This window comes from Diceros bicornis, chromosome 6 (assembly GCF_020826845.1).
Source record: "Diceros bicornis minor isolate mBicDic1 chromosome 6, mDicBic1.mat.cur, whole genome shotgun sequence".
Taxonomy (NCBI): domain Eukaryota; kingdom Metazoa; phylum Chordata; class Mammalia; order Perissodactyla; family Rhinocerotidae; genus Diceros; species Diceros bicornis.
Window position 1 is genome coordinate 55,394,911 of NC_080745.1, and position 24,634 is coordinate 55,419,544.

At 40.3% G+C, this 24,634-nt stretch overlaps 1 protein-coding gene across 3 annotated transcripts in view; it reads right to left on the minus strand.

Annotated features, from left to right (window-relative positions):
- Positions 1 to 2,606: 2,606 nt before the first annotated feature.
- Positions 2,607 to 24,634, minus strand: part of LIPA (lipase A, lysosomal acid type) — a 38,854-nt gene continuing 16,826 nt past the window's right edge. For all 3 annotated transcript variants that reach the window (XM_058543483.1, XM_058543484.1, XM_058543485.1), the window contains 7 exons: positions 19,194 to 19,392; positions 17,949 to 18,058; positions 16,387 to 16,523; positions 12,298 to 12,444; positions 11,392 to 11,463; positions 4,955 to 5,026; positions 2,607 to 4,063 (listed from right to left, as the gene is read on the minus strand). In XM_058543483.1, the coding sequence (XP_058399466.1) occupies positions 3,830 to 4,063; positions 4,955 to 5,026; positions 11,392 to 11,463; positions 12,298 to 12,444; positions 16,387 to 16,523; positions 17,949 to 18,058; positions 19,194 to 19,392 (971 nt within the window). In that variant the 3' untranslated portion in view covers positions 2,607 to 3,829. The remainder of the gene's footprint in view (positions 4,064 to 4,954; positions 5,027 to 11,391; positions 11,464 to 12,297; positions 12,445 to 16,386; positions 16,524 to 17,948; positions 18,059 to 19,193; positions 19,393 to 24,634) is intronic.

The window sequence follows — 24,634 nt, forward strand, 5'->3', positions numbered from 1 at the left end:
CGCCCCCCCCAAAGCCCCACTACATAGTTGTGTATAGTTGTCAATTCTTCTAGTTCTTCTATGTGAGCTGCCACCACAGCATGGCTACTGACAGACTAGAGATGTTGTTCCGTGCCTGGGAACTAAACCCGGGCCACCGAAGCAGAGCAAGCCAAAATTCAACTGCTAGGCCATCAGGGCTGGCTCTTTCTATTTTTGATCCATCTGGGTCACATGTAAGTGGGTGCTTCTACTGATATTGTTGAACTCTCATCTACCTCTTTAAAATATTTAAAGCTTATAAAATCATTCCCACTAAAAGGCATACCACTGCCTGTAAAGCAGAGAAAATACTTGCCTCACTTCTCAAAAGATTGTTACAAAGATCAAAGCCTTACAAGAAGGCTTTAAAAACCTGGAAAGCACAATGTAAAATGCAAAGTATTTGTTTTAGTAATATTAAAACAAGTTGGCAAAGAGTTTTACTTGCTTAGCTTGGAACTGAACTTGAAATCTGCATCTAGCACAAAACAATACTCAATAAATATTCTTGAATGGATTACTGACAAACTTTTAAAACTTACAATAATTATTACAATCTGTTGCCTTTCAGGGGTCACATTTTGAAAATCTCTCCATATATTCAAAAGTAAATGACAAGTTAAAATTACAGTATATTTTAAATGTATACACTTAAATTAACAAAAACCAACAAACACAAAATAATCTTCGTTATTTGGAGATAATATCAATAGCCTAAATTTTGGTCCTTAATAAGTGTGAGGTCTAGGTTAAAGCCTTCTTCACTTCCTCTGCCATGTCTGAGGTTCTGACCACTAGTTTACCTATTAGGTAACTTTTTATTTTCATGTCATATTTGGAGCACAGCTATTCTTGAGGACATTTTTCAGATATTATGTATTCGGCAAGAATTAGTAATAATCCTGGATAGAAATGACCACAGACATGGTCGCTCTTTCCAGTCCTCAAATTACCAACTGGCTCGTAAGCCAACAACATTCTCGGCCTTTCCCAGAGGAAGGGACTAGACAAAGGCTGCTTATGAAAAGAAAATGTTTGGAAGCAAAGCCATGAGTGCCCTCTTATGGCAAATGAAAAAAATGAATTCATTCTTAATTGTGACTTCATTGGGTGGCTTTGCCCAAGTACACACAGTATTCTTAGAGTTCCAAGAAGGCAGAATATTAACTATCTTCTCCTTGCCTAGAGGTCTGTGGAGATCTTTGTATTCTGCTCAAAAGAATATATATCAAACCTAGTTGAAAAGAACAGAGTTAGAACTCTTACCAACTTGTTACAGGACTTCTTGAGGCACAAGCTCCAACCTTGTTTTGCACCCTCAGCCAACGATGAAACAAAACTGCATTAATACAGCCAGAGTCACAAGGATGTAAAGGACCTATGCAGCTATGTCAGGAACAAGAGACCACCACCCAGGACAAATGTGCAATGTAACCCAACTGTCAGAAGAACGGCTATGCAATAGCTCCACTTCTAGACTGGCCCACACACTGAAGGAAAATCTCCAAAGTTTAGAAAGGAAGAGAAAAGCATGCCAATAAAATGTAGACTCTATAGAATGTGGCCCCTGCTCATTCCTTTCATCTGGTATGTGGGAGCTTTACTGACCACAACTTCTCAAGGGCATCTATGGGAGCCCCCTGGCAGCAAACAAGGCTAGAGAAACAGGTCACTTACGGCACTGAGACCATTCTCTGGCAAGCTCTCTCCCACTATTGGTGGAAAACAACAAACAAAAACAACTACTTACTGTCCCTTTCTTTCTGGCCCTACCCAAGAATCTTGTAGCTGGTTGGCCAAGCCTATTTGCCTTGGTCAAAGGAGAAAGAAGGTTTTTTTAGGGGAGATAAGGGCCGCGAGGAGAGTGGCATCCCCCTAGGAACATATATCCTTTGCATCTAGTACAGTTTTACTCTTTCCTATGAGTGCCACGAAAAAATAGATTCCACTTCAGTCCTTAGACCCTCCCAGACGTTATTTGTGCATCTAATTTCCTTTAGCTAAACGGCAAAGTCCATCGTTTTTCGCACATTTTGCCAGTCCACATATATTTATTGACTCACTATACTCCAGGCTTTGTTAAATTCTGGGTATACCAAGATAAGTAAGATATATCTTCTGCTCTCAAACTCACAGGGTAGTGGGAGAGATCCCATTAGACCCCCAAATCTATGGTTTGGAGGCTCTATGGCATGACTTGCCTCTACCGACTTCAGCTGCTTCATTTGTTCAAGGAGGGAGTTGGATGGACAGTCCCTGAATCCATGGTCCTGCCTGCAGCAGGCCACTCCTTGCAGATGAAGTTAATCACTGCTTAGTCTCCACTCACAGCCTTGCTCAATGGACCCTGCAGGATAACGCTGAAAGCCAGTATTTCCAAACGGTCCCCCAACCCTCCTGAGGTTTGAGACCACTCTCACCTCACCATGGGAAAGGATCAAACATTCATGGGCAGTATCATTGAAATTTACAAAGAGGAAGGAGAAGGAGGAGAAGATGAGAAAGAAAAATCTAAGTCCTGCTAAGAGAGAAAGGGAAGTAGAGAATGGCTATTAAATAAAGGAGGCCGCACACACACACAATCCTTCAGGGCTGTGAGGCTCATTGCGTTTTATTGAAAAGTTTAAAAAGGAGTTTTTAAATGTTACAAAGTAGTAGTATGCTATCAGCACATTTTAGCCAATACCAAGTATTGTTTATTATTGCAGCTAAAGTAACTATATCAGAAAAACATATCAATTGTCATTTTGCCCATCTGACAGTATTGTTAAGGAAATAATGCCGCAAAAACAGCAGGTAAATATGGGCTTCCTGACATGGGGATGCAAATCAGGAGCATTAAAAATATGGACATATACAAAACTAACAAAACAAGTCCCTGAGCTTTAATCTTAAAACATTCACGCTCGCATTTCCTTTGTGTGAAAATGAATTAGGACGCTCTTCATGGGCAGCCTCAGGGCTCCTGCTTCACATACGTCATCACTGAGCTATAGCAGCTGGTTAAGACAGTACATTAATTTCAGGAAAAATAGTGATATTGTCTCTCCACAGGACTTTTCTTCTCAAACAAGGGGTTTTATGGCCTGCCATACAATTAAGAGTTCATGAACACAGATGGTTGAAAGCATCAGTCTTCAAGCTATTTAAAATATAGTTGTTTTTTTAATGAGTGTAATTTATTTTTGAAGACTCCAGCAAATTATTTTGCTTGAGCTGAGCAATTTAAACATTTGCTAAATAACAGCTATCACAATTAGGTTGTTAACATTCATTACGGAATCATTATAACTGGCACAGCTGCGGGGTCACTGGATTTGACGCTGCACCTACTGCATGAGAACATGAGAAAGTGTCACTTAGATCCCTGAACACAAGGCCATTCAACTGGAGAGCCCTTTAAGGCAAAGAGATGAGAACTGGGTACTTATACACCACACTTTTTTCAAGTCAGTGCCAGCACACAGCTTAAAAATTCCAACACATATGTCAATGCGTCCTGTGTGGGGGTAAAAAGGCAATATAGCATATATTTTAAATTATAAGGTTAAAGAGAATGGTAATGACCTTTTCACAAGTGAGTGGTTTTATAAAAGACTTAAAGAGACTACACATTGGTTGAGACACTAGTTTCATATTCGGCCATGATTAAACAAAAAAAGCAAGTGTGTTTCTAATCCTAACTAGAGAGAATTGAGCATCTTCAACATCATAATTTTCTTGGATATAAAAATGCAAAAGAAAAACAAGTATTTTAGAGAAATTAACTTGATCATTGACTTGATGGTAAATTTCTCCAGCCTGGCTTTCACTGGTATTTCCTCATGAGATTCACCATTTCATTATAGAGCCGCCATGGAGCATCCAAACCCCAGATAAAGTCGAGATGCTCCCATTCAGGAATGTACTTGTGATACACCAAGTTGGTGATCTGGGTCAGTAGGACACTGATGTCCTTGACGTCCGCGAGACGATCCTGGCCCCCGCTCCAGACGGCAGTCGGCACGGGCATGTCTTTCATGTTGTAAGTGGGAGGGGAACTCTATAGCGAAAACCCACAGAAAGCTTTGTTGTTATTTTAATTTACAAAAACAGAATCAACACAATCTCCATTAAACACTGATTAGTAAATTTGATCTGAGAATAAAAGACTAATTTTGAAAATCACTCTCAGTTTACTTTTCAAGTTGCTATCATAATTACCAGAACAAAAAGAAACCTAACCCACAATGAAAGAATACTGACTATAATAAGTGCCAGCTCCTGAGCTGTTACCCTGTGCTGGGCACGGTAAAAAGTGTTGGATCCCCTGGGAGGAAGGTGCTGTTCTCCAGAGAGCAGATGTTAAGCCACAGACAGAGTGGTCAGGAAGGGGCTTTGGAGTCACATCTTCCTACTTTTCCTCCCTCTGGCGTATAACACAAGTCACAGAAATTCTCTAAGACTAGTTTCCTCATCTTTAATAATAATAATAATCACATCTGTGCCACAGGGATTTTGTGAGAATTAGGCAAGAAAAACATGGGCAAAGTGCCCATTTTAGAGGACTTAGCATTCTAAAGATGGTCAATTCATTTATATACAGAAGAAAAGCCTTAGGCATTGTAATTTGGCCAAGGACCCCCAGCTACCAGGTAACAGACGTAGGCTTGTCTGACTCTAAAGCCTGTGTTCCTGACCACTATGAATTACATATGACAGTGACAGCTGTTATACAGTGCCAGAGAACGTCAGAGGGGAGGCCCAGTTCATAACACCAACCGCAAAGCTTGGGCTGTTCTGAAATTGAGTGAGGGAAAACAAATGCTATCCCATCAACTCCCCCCAACATTTCCACAGCACCTGAGCCCAGCCAGAACCCTGATAACTCAGGCTGGCTTCCCTGATGAGTCTTCAGGGTCCAATTTAATTCTATAGACCTTTAACACTTTACCTGGTTGTAATGAAAATAATTCTTGGCACTGCTTCCCCAGTCAAAGGCTTGAAAGTTGTGGAATCTAACAACCTAAAAAGAAGATAATTTGGAAAAAAGTTATCTTACAAAGAAGTCTGAGATAACATCACAGGTTGCTAGAGTTAGCCACGTCCTCAGAAATCAATTTTACACTAATATCCAGATTTACTCTTCATTTCCAAAGTGCAATTTAAAATAAAATGGCATTATTTTGCTCTCCTTTACTAAATGACTCAATTTCTCTTTGTATGATTGGAAAGTAGCTATTACATGACACAATACAGCAGCTACACACACATGCTGTGAATTATACCAGATCAACGTCTGTACCCATTGGATAAACTTTATGTTGCGGTTTTTTACTGAAATTTGAATCTTAAACTTAGAGTTAACTATCTTACTTGGGAAAGAAATAGATATTACATATAATATATGGATTAATATATATTTACATATGGATTAATACATATTTCTATGGATTAATATAAATACATTTATGTTAGTATGTAAATACATTAATTATATATTTACATACTTTAGGGATTAGTGTAAACACTATATTTATATTAATATATAAATTAATATATTTATATAAATTACATAAAATCTCCATATTTTCTATATATCCACTCTACTAGTTATATTATTTAATATTTTAATGATTATCTGACACTTTTTCTTGAATACCAGTATAATCACCAAGTTGTACCGCACACCAGCACAATTCTAACTAGTTGGAGATACTAGAGCCATGGGATGATATTGTATATGAAATTTAAATTTATGCATATTTAGAACAGTATGATATAAAAATATTAACAAAAATTCACCTATTTGTAAATTTTGAAATAATGGAAATCCATACTCCCTCGATACTCCCAAATTAAAAATATGTCAAGAATTAAATCCAAAATTGGCAACCCAAACGAATTAGAAACTGTTTAAGCTTTGGCCAGATAGTGGCGCCTGGTAAAGAGGAAAAATCTAGACATTCTTTGTCAGAACTGCTTTTAATTCATGTGAAGTTTCAGTTCTTATCAATTGCACAAAATTCTCCTGTTTGATGTAATAAAAGACAGTGTGAGATTACACACTGCAGGAGAAATGTTTAGCATCTGCTTTTGTCATAGGGAATGACAGATATTAATTCCTGCGGAATATTGAACAAGCAGAACCAAGTATGGATTTACAGTACCTGTCAGTGTATCCGTTCCCCAGCTCTAGTCGTCAGTGAAAATAGATCAACGCAAGCTGTTCTGCCACTGTAGGCAGACATCAATTTATCACTTTCTCACACACGTCCTGGGGCCTTTATATAAAGCACCCAGAATGAGTATAGAATACAAAAGAAAAACTTGCCTAGAGCTCAGACTAAACTTCAGACTTGACTTGTGCTCAAAGGCATAGGACTTCAGACTATCCATTTGAAAGGGCATCTCAGAAGGAGGGAAATGTGAAGATTATTTATAGTAACAAAAACCTGGGAATAAGCTCAAGTCCAATAAGAGATATTTGGTTAAATACATCGTTACATCAATATATACAACAGTATGCCACTGTCATAAATACAAATGTAATAAAATAGAAAAACTGTTTATAAATAATATTAAGTGGGAAAAAGTCAGAAAATAAAGTTGAACACGCACTACGGTTACACTTATGGAATAATCACATGTGGATGAACGCCAGGAGGAAACACTTACAATATTAGGACAGACGGTTTTTAAAGAGACATTTAAAAATTATTTTTAGGTCTTGAATGGTAATGAAAACTTAAAATAGGTTCAACCTTTGTAAAGTACAATACGTAATAGAAGTCTTAAAGATACACCTTCCCTCTGACCCCTAAGTCTACTTCTATGACAGTATCCTTAGAAAGTAATCTGCCTAATGTATAAGGACAGATCTCTAATTCAAGAATAGTTGTCCTAGGATGTTTTACTATTGCAAAAAAAACCCTATCATACCAAAAATAATAATAATAATAATAAACTCAAGAAACAGGAAACTGTCCTAGAGTACAAATATTTTAAAATTTAGTTATTGACCTGGAAAGGTATTTTTGACTACAGCAGAGACCGCTAATTCCCCCGCCTCTCCCCCTTCCCCCCTGACTCCCGGTTCCCATCCTTGCCTTCTCCCTTTCAGTAGCAGAATCCCTACAGCTTTCACTAAGCATATGGCTGCCAGGATAGGAACCACATCCCTCATGTGCTTCCACCCTGTGGGCTGGAACAGACGTGGAGGTGACCCAGCTTCAGCCAGGCAGAAGAGGACAGCATCCCAGGGATGGCAGAGCTACAGTGTGGAGGGAAATGAGTCCCTGCACAACTTTCTGGAGCACAGTCACGCCTCCTCCACCACAATCCTGTGCCACCAATGTCTGGACTGTGTTATGAGAAAGAGGAACTACACATTTAGAGGCTGTATTTTAGAATCTCTGATACAGTAACTTAGCCTGTATCTAACAAATATAATGTGTTTAATTAATTAAAAAAGAAAGTTACCTAAAAGTGCATGCAGCATGATCCTACTTTTGTAATGGAAACAATTACACCAAAAAATTATAATATTGTACTGAAAGAGTTCAGAACATGCCACGCCAAAATACGCCACTTTGGTATATTGATTATTTTGAATTAAAGGCCCTTGAAAAAAAGCAGATACAAGGAAGGCACTCTGACCTTCCTTTTCCTTTCTAAAAGCAGGAGATCAAATTCCCTTGTGAAAGAAGCCCTCCCTATAACAGGAGGAAGAAACATTCTGATCTCCAGAGACAGAGTGGAGGCTGAGAGAAATCTATACAAAAAGACGTTGTTAAAATAACTCTTATTACCTTTAAACCTCCCCATATATTTTAGTTACTTTTCCACAATTGCTACTCTTTGTTCAACCTAGTATATAAGCATTTAGGCCTAGATAACTTCTTTGGATTTTCATTTTTCTTGTGAGGGCTCCCATGTACATGTAAATAAAATTTGTATGCTTTTCTCTTGCTAATCTGTTTTATATCAGTCCCAGTCAGAAACCCTAAGTGGGTAAAGAAAAAATTTTACCTCCCCTACGATACCAAAATACTGATAGTAGTTATCCCTGGTGGCAGACATATGGGTGATGTATTTTCTTCTTTGTACTGACATATTTTTACAAATTTCATAATGAATATAAATTACATGTATAATAAAAATTATACTAAATGTCTTTCTACAATGTTTTAAAGAGCCTACGTAATGTATATTTTGTTTTGTTTTGTTTTCTCCAATAGCAGGTTTCAAACAATAGAGAACATCACATCATATGAGGTACTTATTAAAAAGCAGATCCCAGAGACACACCCCCAGGAATTCTGATTCCCAGTAAGTCTTCAGTAGGCCCAAGAATCTGTATTTTTTATAGCACCCTAAGTAATTCTGAACAACACTGTAAAGATACGCTAGCACTGGCCTTCTTCAAATAGGAGAGAGTGCCTGGGCTCTGGGCATAGCTGGTAGGGGAGCTAGTGATAGTAACGAGAGTCTTGGCTCTGGGGGTCTCTGAAACTTGTCAGGTTTATAAGGAGAATAAGAAGATTTGGAAACTAAAAACCCAGTAAAGAACTAGGTTTTAGAACTCTTAAAAAGAATGCTAATTATTTAAACTAAAAGTAAACTTCTGAAGGTGCCATGAATAAAATGCCTTTTAAGGGCACCCTTAAGCCCCTAACACAAGAACCTCCAAACTTCACTCCTGAATTGTAGCCCTCAGCCTGCAAGCATCCATGTCCAGTACACCTTCGCAAAAGTCTCTCCCAGCAGGTACCGGGCTGCCTGCGTCAGCGTGTCCTTGATAGGCAGAGAGTGGCAGCCCCTGGCCAACAGCCCAGAGGAGGGAGAATAGAGAAGATCCTACAAAACAGCTGCACAAAGCAACTATTTTCATGCCAAAGGGATGACACAGTGAGCAGAAGAGCAAAGGTCAGGCTGCCTTCTGCAATGAATCTGGGCTCCGGCAATGTTCCCGAGGAACATTCCAATGTGGTTAGGACCTAAAACCACAAAGTCACAACTGGGCCTGAGAGCAGTGCTCTGAACCTCAGCCTTCAGCCTTTGACCCAGCCAGCTGCTGGATAAAAGGGGTTGGGACAAGAGCAGAGGCCTGGACTGCAGCCGATCCAAGATCTACTGCAAGCCGATCTACTGCAAACCCAATGCCCCAGTGGAGGCCTGTGACACAGAAGGGTGAATTATCACCACTCTGTAATATACAGCAGAGTAGTCTTGGATGCCACATTCCCAAAGCCCCTGAGGGGCGGGCTCCGGTAGTCATTTGTACTTTGCGGAGGCATGTGGCATACCATATGTGGGCTGCAACAGTCACTAAGCTGCGTGGTAGCTCAGCATCTGTCTTCAGCCATCCTTCACGCAAGACTGCACTAAGTCAGGAGGTGACAGAAACTGGGCCTTTTTGAAAAATGTCCATTATGTAAGAGGGTAACAACGCTCAAAAAGGCAGGAGGATTCTGACGACAGGGGATACAAAGAAAACAAGTGACTGTAAACAGACACGTGGCTGAGGAGAACAGCAGGGGCCTGATTGAACATTCGTGAACCTGAGGACTTTGGAAGGTTCCAGGACACTCCTGAAGAGGTAAGGATGTGCTCTTCAGCATGTCGTGAGCTGCCCACATCCCAGAGGCCCCTCTTCTAAGCCACAGCAAGCTCCAGCACTGAGTCATTGACATTTAACATTGGGCCTTACAGTCACTACACGGGGCTAAAAGCCTGAGGCACGCTCCTGCCTGGTTCCTTAGGGGTGAGCCCAGGGAGAGGTGAACTACAGCACTCCTAACAGACAGGGTTTCTGGGACAACTGAGGAAGGATACTAAAGCACCAGTGATGTCCCAGATCAGTGCTTCCCAAATCCGGTCGGGCAGAAGAAGCTACTGGGCAGAGTTTTTTAAAAATACAAATTCTCACCACTCAGCAAAAAAAAAAGAATAAACTACTGAAGCACACGACAACATGGATGAATCTCAAAATAATTATGCTGAGAGGAGCCAGACAAAAACAAGTGCGTACTGTATAATTATACAAAACTCTAGAAAATGCAAACTAACCTAGAGTGACAGAAAGCAGATCAGTCACAGCTTAGGGATGGAGGAGGAGAGACTGGGGAGGACGATGTTAAAAGGGGGCATGAGAACACTTTTGGGGGTGATAAATATGTTCACTTGATTGTGGTGATGGTTTCGTGGCTGTATACCTATGGCAAAACATACTCAATTGTACACTTTAAATATCAGATGCCACTTATACTTCAATAAAGTTGTTTTAAAAAAATAAATTACAAATTCTCCAGTCCAAATGGATTAGAATCTCTAGGGATGGGACACGGGAATCTTTGTTTTAGAAGTCTAGAATGTAGCCAGTACAACTGCTCTACCAAGAACCCAACTCCCTTTATTGTTTTTAAGCAATAATTTATTAAAAGGTGTACTTTTAAAGGCAACTCACGTGAGTCTGATGCAGGCAGTGACTGCCCGGTGTTTGGAAATTGCTATCCAAGACATCCATAACATCTTGGTTTGGAGCTTAAATAGTGAGTTATTTCTTATTTAAAAAGAATTTAAAGAGAAAAAAATTGTACAAAAATATGTCCTGAGGTAGAAATAAGTCCCTGATATACTGTTAGACGGAAAGGAAAAAAAAAGCAAGTTACAAAAAAGTAGAAGAAAATAATTTAATCTATTTCTACAACTATCATTCCCATCTATACCTTTAACAACTTCTTTCTGAAATGATATGCAGCAAGAGGTACAGAGTAGAACTCAGACATTTCATATCTTTGGATACACATCCTCTATCTCTGTGTAAGATTATAGAATAATTTTATTTTTTACCTTAAGAGAATTTTTATTTTTTTGCCTATATGTAATTTCTAAATTTTCTAGAATGAACATGCATTACTTTTGTGATATGTGATAAAACTCTGTTTTAAAAGTTAGTGGCTCCCACTTTCGTCCATGATTGGTTTAGCTCCACTGATATTTCAGGCTTATTACGTCCGTGGGTTAATGTTGAAATAGCAGCTTCTAGGCTAAAGCTGCTCTAAAATCTGGCTTTATGAAGCAACACAGAAATAAAATAAATCTGGGACTCAATGAAAAACTGACAGAGGAAGGGGAAAGAAAAGAAAGAAGTCAATCCCAATAACTGTTTGGTGAACTCACGCAGAGTAGAGTTTGCCCCAGGAAGGATAACAAAGCAACACAAACACGACGACAGGAACCCAGAACTCTGGGGAAGGAAACCAGCTCAGATTTGTAAGTAGACTCTTTCCATTGGGGAAGGGCTTGCAGAGAGGTGCTTCAGGAAATGCACAGATCTTTCTAAAGCTGATTTTACACAAACCCCAAATGCACTCCTGGAATGCCTACCTGGGCCCAGTGTATCATGTTTTGCCCAGAAGTTCCAGCAGGAGAGTGTGTTGTATACACAGCCACTCTAGACTGCAAAATAAATTGAAATAAAGAATGAAAACAGCATTAAGGAGGCATTGATAATAACATACTTTGCACTTTAAAGCATTAAAGACTATAGAGCCACAATATCAAATATATGAGATCAAGAGCAAGAAAACAATTTTGTCCTATAAAACATGTCCAACAAAAATATGTACAATCACTCACATACAGAGTACATATGAAGGAAATATAGCAACATGGTAACCATGGAGCTATATGAGTTGAGATTATTGATCATTTTTATTTTCTTCTTCATACTTTTCGGAATTTCCAAAATTTTAAATAATAATCACACCTTGCTTTTATCATCAGAAACAAGAAAAATTAATATCATTTAAAAAAATTCCACAGAGCCTTCATTCCAGAATTTTAAAACCTGTTTTCAAAATGCTACATTACAAACTACAAATATCTTTAGAAATACCAGCATATTGCTGGCCAAGGGTTTACATTTTATAAAGTAAATAAATGTATAAATAAAAGGCCATTCTAAATTTAAACACACATAGTAATTTTTTAAAAGAATCAAATCACTAGAATAAATATAAATATTGGGAGAAAGTATGACAGACCTCCTCATTCAATAGTTTCAATATAGGTACAATGTAGGAAGTTGACAATGGCTGGCCTGAGGATAGCAGCGGATGGTATTCCAGGCACTTGCCGAAGTTGATTCTTGAGCCTCTTAAAATGAAACCCTTTAGAGTTCTAGTGAGGTCCTGCCTGCCTCTCCCACATCCTCCAACACAAATAAGCACATTACCGGTTAGAATAAAATCAGTGAAAATTTAAAGCAAGTCTTATTATAAACATACATACCATATTTAAATTTCTCTCATTAAATCCACACAGAATGAAAAAGATATTTCCACAGAGCTCCTTCAGAATGACATGAGTGCAAACATGTATACTGAGCCACTTCAAAAGCTTACTCTGGGGAAGAAACTGTTTGACCCCAAATAAGTCCTACAAAATAAAAAGAAATCCAAGAATACCTCAGCATTTCATTCTAGCACACTGGCCTCCATGACCCACCTCAGAAGCAGAGACATGTGCCAAGTATCTCCACTGATGGCCCCAGGAGAGAAAGGATAACCAGTGGACGCTCAAACTCGGAAACTTACGCAACATGTTTACTAAGGTAAAAGCAGACATTATAGGTGTGTATTTAACGTCTCAAATGAAGAAAAGGAGGCAGAAAATCAAGTAAGTTCACAGTAGACTTTTACAAGGGGAAAGGGCTTCATGATCACTCACCCCAGGGCCATCCCCAAAGAGTTTCATCTGACTTGGAAGGACTGGTAGTGACTTCCGAGAAAAAGTCGAAACTATGATTGGTCAGTGGTATGCCTAGAGCACATCACCTAATCCACTTCCACTGGCCAGTGGGCCAAATCCTGCTACTGTTTCTTTTAATACTTTTTTTTATTATGGTAGAACACACATAACACAAAATTTACCATTTTAACCATTTTTAAGTGTTCAGTTCAGTAGCATTAAGTACATTCACATTGTTGTGCAACCATCTCCACTATCCATCTCCATAACTCTTTCAACATCTCAAATTCTGTACCCATTAAACAATAACTCCCCATTCCTCCCCAACCAGCACTGCCTGTTTTTATAAATAAAGTTTTACTGGAACACAACCACACTCATTTCTCTACACGTTGTCTCTGGCTGTTTTCACGCTATAATGGCAGAGTTTAGTAGTCGCAACAGAGACCATAGGGCCCACAAAGCTAAAAATATTTACCATCTGGACCTTTACAGAAAAAGTTTGCTGACTCCTGGTCTATACCAGCCCTGACCAATAGCCACTGAACTCATGCTCAAGTATTTCCAGACCAATCACTATGCCCTCAAGGCAGATCTTCATGTACTCGTGCAATAAGAAATAGGGAAAAGATATTTTTTTATATTGAACCCAAATTTGTCCCCTTATAATTTAAACTTTTGGTGATGCCTACCCTCTGGAGGGACAAGCAGGAGTGAAAAATTCAAATACCTATAAAGGCAGTTTTATCGATTGAGTTGTGTTCCCGCCCCCAAAAAAAGATATTCTGAAGTTCTAAACCCCAGTATCTCAGCATGAGACCTTATTTAAAGACAGGGTCTTTATAGAGGTAATCAAGTTAAGAGAAGTCATTAGGGTAGGCCCTAATACAATATGACTGGTGCCCTCATAGAAAGGGGAAATTTGGACACAGAGGAACACACACACAGTAAGAACACCACGTGAAGATGAAGGCAGGAATTGGGGTGATGCTTCTACAAGCCAAAGAACACCAAGCAAACCACCAGAAGCTAGGGAGAGACACAGAACAGATTCTTCCTCGCAGTCCTAACAAACTAATACAGGCAGGCATGTAAATATAAATGAGTAAAACAGAAAATGGAAAATGCCACCCTGCCCAGAGGGATGATTAGGGAGGGTGGAGAACTGCGGTGAACTGGAAAGCCTTTGCTCAACCTAACGTGTACAACTGCTTTGTGGCACACAGCTTTTCTTTCCCCCCAAAAGAATCTATTATCAAGATTTCAATGTTAAATATCTTGCTTTTTAAAACGTGCCACTAATTTAAAATTATAACATCCTATGGACCATATTCAAGACTTCTTCAGGCAATTTCTATCCACGTACACACAGCCTGTGATCTCTGTCAGATCCGTCTTCTACAAGACAACCAACAGATACCAGGCCTCCTCGAATGTTCCTCTTCTCCAGACTAATCACATTAAGATTAGCTAGGGAGAACCAAGTAAATATCACCTGCAGATGTCATGCAACAGGAAAAGGCATCAGTATTTAAAACTCCTGGCTTTGAGACTACATAATGGTCACATGTGACAAATGCATATATCTTTGAGGTTGTCTACTAAAAACAATAGGATAATACATCATTGACTTAAATCGCAATAAGCCAAGCTTTCCTTTTGACCAACAAAGTATGTGAAGTTGACCTTGTACTTCAGAACTGTTACTCAAACACTATTACGGCAAACTCCATTGAAAATTATGTCAAAGCAGGACAGCATATACAGAAAAAAAAAATTCGCATTACACATTTATAGGCCTCCTCATATCAAGTGTGATGTCTTTACAATTTGTACCTTTGTATTCTGATAAAAAGTTAAGATATTCAACTTTCATGGAGGCAACATATACTTAGAGCAGCTAATTCCAAAGTTTTATGAACATTCATTCTTTCACTTGTCACTGTCCCAGGATATTATAAAACACTGTTGTCTGGAAATATCAGTCTGTTTAGCCTACATTAGAATCATGTAGGGTGCTTTGTAAAATGACAGATCCTGGGCTCCACTCCAGATTTAACAAAACACCATCTCCAAGGGAGGGAGCGGGAGTTTGTGTCTTTACAAAGCCACTAAATTACAATCTCCAAGGATTAAATTAAATTAAAAACATTCCAGGGCCAGCCCCATGGCTTAGCGGTTAAGTGCGCGCGCTCCGCTGCTGGTGGCCCGGGGTTTGGATCCCGGGTGCGCACCGACGCACCGCTTCTCCGGCCATGCTGAGGCCGCGGCCCACATACAGCAACTAGGAGGATGTGCAGCTATGACATACAACTATCTACTGGGGCTTTGGGGGAAAAATAAATTAAAAAAAAATTTAAAAACATTTCTATGACACAGCAATTTCAGTTCTCCATTAAAAAAGGCACAAGGATACAGCAACAGCAAATTAGCAACAACCTAAATGTCTACCACAGGAGTCTGGTTAAAAAAGCAGTAGTTTCTTACAATGGAAAACTTACTATGCAGCAGTTAAAAAGAATGTGATAGCTTTATGTATTACCATGATAGCTCTCCAAGAATGAAAAACGCAGTCTGCAGAACAACATACATAGTTGGATACCATCAATGTTAAAACAAAATGATACCTTTCTCTCTGGACCTATATATGTATGTAAATTCACACACAAGGTCTATAGGAAAAGATCCCAAACTGAGTACTGTGCTTTATTCTGAGGAAGGCACTAAAAGAAGCCTTGCTAGTTGAAGGGTACTATTTGTAACCTCTGAGTTGCTTATAATGAAAATCCATGCTTCTATTACCCAAGACATTACAAATAAACTTAGTTGGGTGGCCACATCTTATCTGCATGTCTGGTCACCAGTGCAGAGAATTCCATTTTATGTGACAGTCAGATTCTGAGGTCAGAGTATAGTCTGTATTTCCTGTGGTGAGAGTCTCTTAAATGGCTAATAGAATATGTTATACTTGATTTTAAGTATACATTCCTATAGGATATTTCACATGTGGGTGTGTGTATAAATATATCATACACAAAACATATGTAGTACATGCATAATGGACCATCTGGCCTCAGCTGATTCTCAACTCCTTCTTGTAAAAACTGCTTCCTCCTTGAACAGAGTTTGGGGATCACATAGCTCTAGGGCTGAGCCCTGATGAAGTTACTGGCTTGTGTTTAGGGACCACATTATAAAATATAATAGTAACCATGTCTTTAGATTGCCCTCAGCGTGGTCAGGGTCGGCCGTGGGAACGGCACATTTCCTGTCTCCCATCTTCTGCCTACTCCTATGCACTGGCTCCCCACCTGGAATAAAGGTTTAAGCTCCATTCTCTCAGATTATCTTGTGTTCTCCTTGTGTGGCAGGTAGAGAGTTGCGCTGATATGTTCACCATGACAATGTGGGGCTCTGGTGTAGAATTAATGATATGCCTTCCCTGACTCCCCAGGATCTGGAAGTAGGGGGGAAGAAAAACCATGCAGAGAAGAAATCCCACTGTTCCACTGACAGAAAATATACAGGAGGAAGGCACAGATTCTTCCTTTAATGGCCAATTCTTCAGATCTGAAAAGGAAATTTGTGAGGCAAGGCAGGGGTGGGGATAGGGGGTTGGAGTCCAAGTACCTTAAGGAGAGCATCTGGTAATTGTCCTAATTTAACTATAGGGCTAGTACAGAACTTGACTGAAGTCACAGGAGCCAGGGCAAAAAACATTTTAATCTTTTTGGCCAGCTCAGGGATCCGTGAAAATGCTATAAAACCTGTGGGAACAAAAGGAAGATAACAGAAATTCCATCTTCTAGGACTTTCTCTGAAAAGCTAACGACAGTCATGCCTTTCGCCCTCTAGTGGCCACCTGAAAACCATGCATGCAACATGGCCACCAGGGGGCAAAACACTTCAAACACCGCCCTCCGAACTTCCATGAGCGCAAACACTGACTTTGATTAAACTAGTAAATCAGGTATTTGTTAAGGGCTTGTTTCAAATTTCAATGTAGATATGCACTGGAAGAAATCCAGGTTGCTGGAACCAGAAGACGTTCCATGTACCTTTAATAGTGTAAGGCGATCGAAGGAAAGACGGTACTGTTCCTAACAGCTCCAACCCCCCACCGCCATGCCCCACTGCCCCTCGGCCTGTCCCTGAGAATGATTTACAGAGGCTTTCAGATAGATCACCAAAGACTCAAAAGGACCCTACACATTTAGAATGCTCTAGCTTTAAAATATCTTTTAGCTTCCTCTCAGGTCACTTCTTGCCTTAAACTTGGCCCCAGAATGTCACTTTAGAAAGCAGCGGGGCAAAGGACACAAGTAGACAAGTCATGGAAGAAGGAATATAAATGAAGAAGAATGCTTAACTCCATTAATAAGAAAGGCAAATGTATCCACATTACTTTTTGTCTGTAGCCTCTCAAACTGGCAAAGAGTGTCCGTGACAGTGAGAGGCAATTTTACCATATATATCAAGACATTTTAGAAGTATTCACACCTTTCATATAGTAATTCTCCTTCTAGGAACGTATTCTAAGGAGATCGTGTGATGAACACAAAGATATTAGTCATAGTAAACACCAAAAAGGGGAATTGAATAAATTATGGGACAGGCCCCAAGTCCCTAATCAGAGGAACTCTTATTTGCTAGAATTATGGGCAATTTTTATTTTTTTTTAAAGTTTGCTAAGTGTTCTCTTTTTGTTTATAATGAACACACATTACTTTTATAATCAGCATAAATAAAAAATGCATATGACTTTTAAAAACTGTTTGTAAATAAAGTGTAACACGGCATCCTAGTAGTTTTATTCCACTTAACTTTAAAAATCAGTGTATTTTTTTGTTTTCTATATAAAAGTCTCTGCGCTGATAAAACTTCTTGTTTTCTCCCCCTCACATCCCCATATTGCTTAACTAGGAAAATACATAATAGGCTGTGTCTTAGGTTAATTCCTTCCATTTCAAGAAAACCATACACCATGTTTACCTATTTATGTTAACGTCTGAATTTCCAGAAAAGACTAAATACTACCAAAATTCCTTACCCTATTCATTATTTCTGCTTGGCATTAAAAAACAAAAACAAAACTGTATTTGAACTAACATTATTTTTTTATATTTCACTTTTAAGAACAAATGCAAACTCTGTAATAAGACATTAACTTCCAATCTTTATTAAATACATACCTATCGTGGTGCCTTGAGAATGACCCACATAATACACTTGTTCTTGGCCAGTTTTATTCAGAATGAAGTTAATAGAAGCTGGTAGGTCATAATTTGCCATCTCATCAAAACTGTAATTCAAAAAAGCAACTCTTTCATAGAGATATTGCATACAAATACAACAGCACACAAATGGTAAGTGTGCAGTCTGATGAGTTATCACAGACTGAACACAGCTGGGTAAGCTGGCCCTGAGTGCAGGAAACATTACCAGGACTGCAGAAGCCTCCCAGTGCTCCCTTCTAATCGTGCCTCCCAAAGGTAACCATTATCTTCATCTTTTCACCATAAATTAGTTTTACCCATTTTTGAACTTTTCTATAAATGGGATCAAACAGTATGTATGTATTCTTGTATGTATTCTTCTGTATCTGGCTACACCTGTGCTGTTGCACATAGTTGTAGGTTATTCACTGTGTAAATATACAAGACAATTGGTCCATTCACTGCTGCTGGGCATTTGGTAGTTTCCAATTTTTCACTATTACAAATAGTGTGACAAATACATTCTTGTATGTGCCTTTGGTAAAAGCTCTCATTCTTGTGTTTCATATCCTTAGCTAGGCTCTGGTTTTACACATGGGAAGCCAGCCTGAGGGGCCCACAGTACCGACCTTCTCTAATACCTGGTATTGACACAGCCCTGGACCTGTGCACATGTGCGTGTGTCTGTCATCAGGAAATGGATGAGCCGATTGTTACCCCCACTTACGATGTGCCAGGCTCTTTCCCTGTATCCTCTCCTTTAATCCCCCAGTGACCTGATGAGACAGGTATTTATTATCCCCATTTTACAAAAAGAAAACTGAGACACAGAGGCTGATACAACATGCCCAATATCATATGTGATTAACTGGCAGAGCCAGAAGTAAGAGAGAGGAGAGTTTCTGGAAGTAAAAAAGTAAACATTTGGAGTGCATGTTTATGGAGGAAGGAAGAAGGTTACAGGACACAATTTACCAAGCAGCTCCCATACCACCAGGAATACCAAAATAACTAAAAATCCCAAATTGAATCTAATTCTTAAATGTAATCATTTACTTATAATTTACCTTACTGTGATTCCCTAACAAGGTTTAAAATCTTTCACGAGCCATCAGTCTCCCCTCTCACATAACCTTGAGTTACCCATCTATCCGCCTCCCCGTGTGACTGCGTTAAGGGTCCTAAGGAAACAGACCCCTGTCATAATCAATGAGAATATACCTGAAGGCCCAGAATTCATTCTGAGAAACTGAAAGAGTTTTGTGTTTCCGAGACCAAGTATTTCCCCTGCTGTTCCCCATCCACACGTCAAAACCAGCATCTGCCAGAATGAAGCCCAGGCTGCTGTCTGGCAGGTTTGTGACCCAGTTACTGGAATCTGCCAGCAAGCCATGCTGCAGGAACACAACTGGTCTGGGACCTGAAAAACATTCATGTTTAAGAGTTAGAAGCACTAAGCTTCAAAACAAACATGGTACCTTGCTAAACAGGTAATTCATAAAAGATCCCAAAGCAAATAATGAAATAGAAACAAATTAAAATACTGAGGTAGCAATGTACTCTTACATAAAATTAGTAAAGAATATTTTTAAACAGTGCTGACAAGTAACAGTGACACTAGACTATTTTTGCATATCTAGTAACAAGACACACTGACTTGAACCATCAAAAAGTATTTTTAATATATAGTCTTAAGAACTTATGAAATGTTTCTACAATTTGCCTTAGCAACTGCATTTCTTACAATGTATCTTGACAAAATAAATCAAAAGAAAGAAAAACATCACATATACAAACACAAATTTATAAATATATATTCTTTTGGGTGTGTGTATACATATATGCAAATTTATTTTCTACTCACCTATACCTGAGACAGTGATGCAGTGGAAAAACAAAGACTTATTGAAGTCTTTGAAGGTGAATAAACCTGATCTCTGGCTGCTTAGACAGTGTTAAAACCATTCAGTCATTCGTTCAACAAGCATTTATTAAGCACCAACTATGTGCCAGGCATTCTTCTCAGCACTGGGAACACAGCCAAGAACAAAAACAGGAGGAAAAAACTCACCCCCATGGAGTGACCGTGAGTTTTATACTGACCATGAGTTTTACAGTCAGACAAACCTGGGTTCAAATCTGTCCTCTCCAAGTTCGATGTGTCACCTTGGGCAAGGTATTTCAACAAACCCTGAAATTTTAACATCCCCTGCAGCGTGGAAATGTAATATGTTCTTCATAGGGAGTAATGAGATGTGAGATATTATACGAAAAGGTCTTAGCAAAGTGTCTGACACATAGTAAGAGTTCAATAAACATTAGCTCATATTATTGAGTTGCTTAACCAGAGTCTCAGTTCTATAAATAATTAAGCGGAATAAATGAGATAATGAAGTGTCTGGCACAGTGACTGACACATAGGTCAAAATGAACAGAGAAGAGCTCCCTTTGCCTTCTACCCATTCTTTATAACAGTGAAACAATAAAAAGAAGCTAATTGTTGAGTGGTCAAATAATTAATTGTAATCCACTTGGTGCTATAGTTAAGCCGTCAACAACGACAAAGACTGTGGCAGCCCAGAAAAGCTTATAACCTCACCTTGAAAGGGCAAAAAACACCAAGTACAAAATTATAGCCTACTCTAGACTCCAGCTATGCAGCAATGATGTCCGCAAGTGAGGAGTATAAAATATCACAGACAAATGGGAAGAATGATTCATCAGGATAGTCAGATGGGAAGGGAAGGGACAAATTTTTATTTCTGTTTATGCCCTAATATGGATTCAGTAAGTATTAAAGTGATTTTTAAATGACAGCTCCTCTGATACAAGGTGGCCTCTACAGACAACTCCAGGAGCTTCTTCAAAACCTGACAAACACACACGGTACTGCTGGAGCTCTGCAACACGGGGTGCCACTCCCCTCATCTCTAAAAATAGTGGGATCCCCTCCCAGCAAAATCCCCCTATGATTTCTTAATCACAAAATGGCAGCCCTCTGACTGCCAGGGACACGTGGGTGAACTTCTATTAGTGGGGAGAGAATAGAAAGCCAATAGGCCAAGATTGGGGCAGCTTTCTGTGTCCTTCTTTGACTTTAAATATTCATTGTAGGGCCAGCCTGGGGGCACAGTGGTTAAGTGCACACACTCTGCTTCGGAGGCCCGGGGTTTGCAGTTTCAGATCCCAGGCGCGGACCTACACAACACTCATCAAGCCATGCTGTGGCGGCATCCCATACACAAAATAGAGGAAGATGGGCACAGACGTTAGCTCAGGGCTAATCTTCCTCAGCAAAAAGAGGAAGATTGGCAACGAATGTTAGCCTTGGGCCAACCTTCCTCACCAAAAAAAAAAAAAAACAACCCAAACAAACAAAAATGTTCACTATAGTGCTCCATTAACAAGACTAAATTTACTGTGAAACTTCTATGTACAATGCACTGTGCTATATGCAGCATCTTATGAGCAGGCTCCCTGCCTTCAATGAAGATTATAATCCAGTTGGGGAAATAAGAATAATCATAAAAACTTAAAATTACAAACTTCACCGTAAGTGACAATGATAATTACTGAAATTAATTCATTGTCAAATTGTAGTTGATGAAACGTGTTTTAAATATCACTTCCTCCAAAGCAGGGCTGCCTCATTGGGACAGTCATCTTTCAGCGGTAACCACACAATACCGTGCAAAGGGGGCCCAGGAGCTGCATGAAGGTGCTAACATTATCCCTCGGCACGTTAAGACACTTTTCACCCATCACAGGTGCTTTGGGGCTGGGCCATGAGGAAGAAGATTTGCTCTTAAAAGATCAGAAAGTCAGGCTGACCAAGGAAAGACTTTGGCAGCATATGGGGACCACTGGGACAGGACTGCCTTGTTCCAAGGAGCACTCCTGCTGGGCATCAGTAACATAACACCTGGTGTCTGCCATGCAGTCCTGTCCCCTGGAGAACAGAGAGTGAGAGTGAGGCAGAAGGAAAGCATGACAGGTGGCCAACCTGTGCCTCTTCAGACACTTAGTGGAAAACCTGAGGCTGCTTAGCTGACTTCTCAGGGCAGACTACTGAGAAAGGCAGGAACGGTCTGATGGGGGCGTGAAAATGGAGGAGGGGCGAGGAGGATACTGAGTGGGGCAGCCAGACCCGGACTGCGGCTGGAAGGGGAGGCAGCTGCCAGTTTATGAGCATCAGGCATCAGCATCCTACCTTTTCTTGACGGCACATGTTTAAAATCTCCCTGAAACCTCTCCGTACTTTCCTGCTTAACCCCTAGGAGCTTCAAAGGAGAAATGTGGGAGGTGGCAAGTTCAAGATACACCAGGAAACTCTTACCACCAATAAATAACTCCTGGATTCCCACAGCAACAGGGCAACGAAAAGCCACTAGCACACTCCTAGGAGGTGAGGGTGAAGCCAAGGAAATGCAGGCGGCCAGCTCAACCACATGCTCTCATATATGTGTGCTGCTTATGGCACATCTGGGGCTTCTAACAGCGTCTGTAAATACCCCTATTTCAGCCTGCACCTACCACTCACTCCTGCACATGGCTTACCTCCAGGAGTGACTTTATCCTTCAAAGGAACATCTTAAAATAGTTCCAGACCCCTCACTCTACACTCCACGGAAGGGTTTCCCAAAGCTCTGATATTTGCCCCATACATTAAATTTCCATGGACTTGGCTTTGCCTAAAACAACCACGACTGCAATCCAGGTTATAAAGAGTCTATGTTTAGCAGAAAAAGGAATAAAGAAAATGACAGTTTAGTTACAGTCTAGTTATAATTTTGATAAACTATTTACATTAAGGGGTAATCTGTGGATACTCATTGCCTCTAACTCTACGCCACAATTAGCTGGATCCTACAGAATGAAAGAGAAAATAAAGAGAACACGGCTACACACACACACACACACACACACACAATCAAGCCCCTTGTGTAGACCCCAGAGGGACAGCAAAGCCATTCTTGGGCGGGGGCGGGGGGGGTTGACAAAACTCAACGATTTTTTTAAGACATCTGCAACAGGGAAAGGGAGTGGATCAAAGTCACTTTTTTTCCAATTCTCCTTTTTGTTTGTTGGGGTTTCCCCATCCCTCACTTCAAGCTAAATGCAAAAGCTCAATGAACAACAGATACCAAAGGTGGTACCAGATAGGAAGAAAATACTGAATCTGTTCTTTAAAAGGTAGATGTTTTCAAATTGGGAGGATGTGGGCCGAGAATTGCAAAGGGCATCACAGACCCCATTATTTTCTCATGGGAAATGCCAGCAGGTGAGGAAAGGAGCTGACACTGGAGGTAAATGGCTGATAAATAGCATGGCCTGATAGCAACCTCAGGACCTCAGCTGTGTCCTATTCATTCATTTGAAGAATTTTTACTGAGAACCTGCTGTATAATAAGCAGAGCACTAGAAGTTAAAATCAAGAAGTGATTCAAAATACACGTTACATTTTGTGTAAACCTTTCCTGGTACCTACTATGTATTAGCCACGGTGCTAGATGCGGGGGACACAAAGGTGGGTAAGCCATGCTCCCTCCCCCAGGGAGCTCCATTCTGGTCGAGGAGACAGACACACAATTACCTTCTAGCCCAGTGTGCAAAAAGCCAGGCCACCACCCAGGAAAGCTCATAGGAAAGAGCAAGTCACTCACCCAGGGGGAGGAATATTTGAGCATGATTGTGAGAGAGAGACTGCCCCATAAAGCATTGTGGTGAAGAAACGGGGGCCTGAATTTGTAGACAACTGCACCCCAGGCCTCAGCTGGGCGAGACCCCGAGCGTACATTAAACACTCCCTGCATGAGTCTGATGTGCAGGCAGGTTGGGGAACCACTGGTCAAGTTCAGTGCCTTGTCTGATCTGGGAATAGAGGGGATCTCAAGGACTTCGTGGGGTGCACATCCTTCCAGGCTGGGCCAGTTTCCTTTCTTCCCAGAACAAAAGGGCCCCTCTGAGGAGGGGGCCTCTATCAGACATCAGAGGTCATCGCAAAGAGAAAATATTAACAAAGCTTGGCCTGGGGTGGAAAATGGGTGCTAAACTGCTCATACTTTCCCTCTGGCATTCAGTGAACAGACAAGGGCACTGGAAACAGGCCTGCCCACCCGCCTGCCAGCATCTCTCACCTGCTCCCACCAGGGGGAAGAAAGGAAGGTATTATGTCATTCTTTTCCATCTCACTCAAGCAAGGACTTAAGGATTTGCTGGCAAGAGATGTTTCTCTCTGTTAGGTTTAAACCTACTGCCATTCACATCTTCCAGTGAATTATTTTAATTGGGTTTCTTTTCACCCTGCTGAGAGGCAGCTGATTGAAATAATAGCTAGCTATGAGTGTACACTTATATGCTCTAAGGTACTGTGCTGAAAATCCCACCAAGTTGGTCCTATTCCCATTTAACTGTGGCTAAGAGAAGTCAAGTAACTTGCCCAAGGTTAAACAAGAGCTAGTAAACGGGGGATCTGGGATTTGAACCCAGGTATGTCTGAGGCCAGGGCCCATGCTCTTAACTGCTTTGCTATGGGAAAGAAGGTTAATCAGAGAGAAGTCATTCCAGAACACAAAGAAGGCCCTCAGAGAATGACAGGCCAAAGAGGGGAAGCTGTTTTGGAGGGAGTTGGACCAAGTGCTTGGAAGAAAGTAATCTCTAGC